General features: G+C 41.3%; 1 protein-coding gene across 1 annotated transcript in view; it reads right to left on the bottom strand.

Moving 5' to 3' along the window:
• OSTM1 (osteopetrosis associated transmembrane protein 1) overlaps nucleotides 1-4,601 on the bottom strand; it is a 24,242-nt gene that overhangs the window by 6,231 nt on the left and 13,410 nt on the right. Inside the window, exon 3 of the mRNA XM_008064889.1 lies at nucleotides 2,537-2,634. Within this exon, the coding sequence (XP_008063080.1) occupies nucleotides 2,537-2,634 (98 nt within the window). The remainder of the gene's footprint in view (nucleotides 1-2,536; nucleotides 2,635-4,601) is intronic.

Here is a 4,601-nt window from a genome sequence, read left to right on the forward strand (position 1 = left end):
GGCTCCGACGATCCTTCCGCCTCAGCCTTCCAAGTAGCCAGAATTACAGGCATGCACTACCATGCCCGGCTGATTTTTTGATTTTTGATTTTAGAGATGAGATCTCGCTGCCCAGGCGGGTCTCGAACCCGCGGGCTCAGGCAATCCACTCACCTCAGCCTCCCAAAGGCACGGGATTACAGGCTGAGCCGCCAAGCCCGGCTTGAGCACATAATTTTGATGGGGGTAACTGAACCATTTTCATTAATATTTACAAGGCATACATCTTTTGATAATGTGACAGTTGCAGGCATCAGGATGAAATCACTTTTTCAGTACCAGTTGAAACAGGGCCGGGAAGGCAGGAAGGAGGAGGCCTGTGCTCACGTGTCTGAGACAAGAACTGTTTCCAAGGACTTTGTAAAAAAAACCCAGAAGAAACCCTTTCATGTTCCTGCGCTTCTCCTGCTTTGCCGAGGCTTATCACTGGCATTCTTTAGGACTTCAGCCATTCAGATGAGATGCTCTTGAATGAACACTTGCCCGGTATTGGTCTCTCCATCAATGAACTACTCTGGCTCTGACAATTCTGGAACCAATGAACTCAGTTTCTAAGCAGATTATATGAATCTCTCTCTTCTTGCTAACAAAGGCTTCCCTTTACCTTTCCCTCACCAGATGCACTGGTGGCTTACCGGTGCATCCCAAATTGTCACCACACTTCTCATCCTGAGCAAACTCAACATATCTGGAGATAATTTTCTCTAGTCTTTTTCTAAGGTTGGTAATATCACAATTGTACTTCTAAGAATCTACTCAGCAAACTCATATAAGTACTCTAAGTTATATGAAAAGAGGCTGTCTATGGCATGCAATTTAAAACTTATGAATTGTTTATTTCTGGAATATTTCATTTAACATTTTCAGACCATAGTTGACTGTGGGCAACTGAAACTGTGGAAAGTAAAAATCACAGATAAGGGGGTTGACTGCATACAAAAACTGCCATTTGGGTTTTACAACACACATTAGTCCACTAACAGTTCTGAATTCCTGCAGTAAGGCATTTCCCAACCTTAACAGAATACTAAGCCCTTTTTTGCTAGGTCATCTGGAAAATGTTCATCTAATTTTTATTCAGGGAAACGCATAATTCTGTTAATGCATTTATCAAAAAAGAAATCATACAAGCTTATATCCTAACCAGACTTACAGATACTTGTGGGGATTACTTACTTATTATGTAAGTTTCAAAACTATGATTTTACCAGAGTTCAAACCTTATCCTTTACTACCACCAGACAAGTTCTAATACCAAAATCCCAGTCACAGGAGGAGACAGCAAAAATCGACAAGGTAAGAATCTTGAAGGCTGCTTTTTACATCATAATTCAACACTCAAAGTTACCTTACTAAACAGTACTTTTAAAGTAGGTAAAATAGGCCAGGTGTGGTGGCTCACACCTATAATCCCAGCACTTTGGAAGGTGGAGGTGAGAGGATTGCCTGAGCCCAGGGTTCGAGATCAGCCTGGGCAACTTGGTGAGACCTTGTCTCTACAAAAAATAAAAAAATTAGCCAGGAGTGGTGGTGTGTGCCTGTGGTTCTAGCTACTTTGAAGGCTGATGCAGAAGGATTGCCTGAGCCCAGCAGGTCTAGCCTGCGGAGGCATGATTGTGCCACTTCACTCCAGTCTGGGTGACAGAGTGAAACTCCGACTCCACAAAAAAAAAAAAAGGAAAAAATATAATATGTATACAAGCAAACATTGCAGCAAAGAATAAGTTTCCTGTAGACAGACAGAATCACACTGCACAGCAAAACAACTTATTATTGTATAAACAAAGTCAAGATAAATTACTGCCAGATTGAACAGCATTGTGTTTTAATTAAACAACTACATGTTTCATTTAATGTTTTCATGCTCATCATCTCACCAGATCCTCACTACAAAATACCTGAAGATAGGCAGTGTCGATATTACTATCTCCACTTTACAAATGAAGTTTCAGTGATTTATAAGAGGAAGAATTTAGCATAAATCCAGATCCATGAATATTAAAAAAGTGGTACATATATACATTGGAATATTATGCAGCCATAAAGAAGGACAAACATATGGACTTTGCAGCAACTTGGATGGATTTAGAGTCGATCATACTCAGTGATCTATCACGGAAAAAAAGAACAGAGTACATTATGTTCTCACTCATAAGCGAACCTTGAACAATTATAATACAATAAGAAAGAGATTGGCAGTAGTGAGAAACTGCCAGGGGATGGGGGTGGGATTGGCAGTTGAGAGAAACTGCCAGGGGAGGGAAGGGCACACTTCATCAACAAGGGTACCTGCATAATGAACATTTGAATACCTAACCCTAAATTGTACCCATCTTAAAAACAAAAATTAAAAAAAAAAAAGAAATCCAGGTCTACTAACTCCTGTACATCATCAGTATAGATAAATATCAACAATTAATACTATAAAAACCTGGAATTACACAGTATTCGTGTGTACAAGGCAGCATTTTTATTTCAAATATCATATATAAAATACCTGAAGGTTATGCTCAAAGCAGGTCAAAGTGTGATTAAATAGATTGAGGAAATAGACTGTGCTGTTTGATAATTCTTCACTGTTGTTTGTTAAACAATCTGGCAAGAAAAAAACCCAAAAAAAGTATTAATATAAATCAAGCAACAATTATACACTGTCACTCATTTCTAAGCAATCATCTTCTGTTTCACACTACAGTCATTCTTTATTCAAATAAGCATTAAGTATTCCACATAAGAGAATCTGCCAAACAGTTACTCCTTTTAGTTTTCATACATTTTTTAAAAAGTCATAACTATTTTTACAGAAATCATAAAATAACCAAATACTCTCCTCTTTTTATAAAAATATACTAAATAAAATTTAAGTTTTCTGATGGCACAAGGTCATGATCACAAACATCAGCTGCTTTGATAGTACTATTGAGGCATAAGACTATCCTGCATTAATTTCATCTAAATTCATTGCCTTTTTATAATTTTCTAGGTCAGATTGAGTAGTCCTATGTCTCTTCCAACTTCACTAATGGGTCATATATTGTACCTGACAGGATAACTTTAAAAATTTGCTCTTTCAAATCTAGCATGAGTTAGGAGTCCAGAGCAACAACAAACTGGTGAGAATTTGGCCTCAAATAGTGACACAGGGGCTTTGAGTCAAGTCTGGAAACACAGAATTCTCTGTGAACTCTTACATAAACGGCATTCCTTGACCAAGTGGAACTCCTGCTTGCATTCGCTCACACTCATTCATTCCTCTAGCCTTCTTTCTGTAAACAGACCAAAATGTGCCCACGCTCCCGTCTTCAGGGAACCTGCTCTTCACCTCATGCTGTCTTGACCTCTCCCTGCGAGCTCAGCTGCTCTCTCCAATCCGGGTCCAGCTGCCGGGGGTCAGATCCTGGACCTCAGGCCAGTCACCTCCAACTCCCTCCCCTGGAACCCCAGCCCTCTGTACCTTCCACATGAAAACACTTCTGACCCCTGGACAGCCTCCATCTACTCGCTGTGCTCTCAATTCTGGTTGAAGAACACTCTTACAGAGAGTTCTGAAGTCATAATGCCGGGACCTAATGCAGATTGATGTTTTCTAATCTCAGAGCCAAAAGACAATCCTTGCAGAGGCCCTACTAATTTCCCGGCAAGGGAAGGTTCGAATATTTTCTCTTCTCCAGCCACCAGCTCTACTCTTGTCCCCTTAATTTTAAGATCTAGTGCTGCATTATACCCAGCTTACTCAGAAATTCAGGGCCGCCCTACAGTGTCACTGTCAACTGGGAGTGGAGAGACAGCACAGAAAGTTATTACAACAATCCAGGAGAAAGAGGCGTGAGCAGAAGGAACGTGATGGAAGGAGACTGAGCAGGTAGACACCAGGATACGGCACACTCAGGGACATCTGTGCACTGTGGTGAACATCAATCCGTGCAGTGAAGCTAACATTAGTACTTGCATGTCCCAAGCACTATGCTTACACTGTGCTTTAAAAACATTTGCTCATTTAATTCTTGCAATGATTCTATGATACAAGAATCATCATTATCTCCATTCCATAAATAAGGAGAGGAGTTTAGAGAAAATTAGGGAGGTTGCCCAAGGTCGCAAATAGATAAGCGAAAAGCTGGAATCTCTCCTTGGTCTGGTTCTCAAGCTTGCACTCTCAAACACAGCAAGATGAATGAATCTACATTCTAAACCACTGAAAGGGTCAAGATGCAGAGTCAACGAGCATATGCCATTGCCAACTCCCCATTGCCCACAGCCACTTGACACCATATGGGGATCCAGGCAGCCACCACCAACTGATCAGAGCTGGCAACTCAGATGAAACTTAAATCTGGGCTGGGCATGGTGGCTCACACCTATAATCCCAGCAGTCTGGGAGGCTAAGGCAGGAGGATTGCTTGAGGCCAGGAGCTTGAAACCTGTCTGGGCAACATAGTGAGACTCGGTCTCTATAAAGAAGTAAAAAGTTAGCCAGGTGTGGTGGTATGCACCTGTAGTCCCAGCTACAAGGTGGGAGGGTGAGGCAGGAGAATCCCTTGAGCCCAGGAGTTCGAGGCTGA

The sequence above is a fragment of the Carlito syrichta genome, unplaced genomic scaffold (assembly GCF_000164805.1).
Source record: "Carlito syrichta isolate Samal-C Ts95f unplaced genomic scaffold, Tarsius_syrichta-2.0.1 Scaffold308099, whole genome shotgun sequence".
NCBI lineage: Eukaryota > Metazoa > Chordata > Mammalia > Primates > Tarsiidae > Carlito > Carlito syrichta.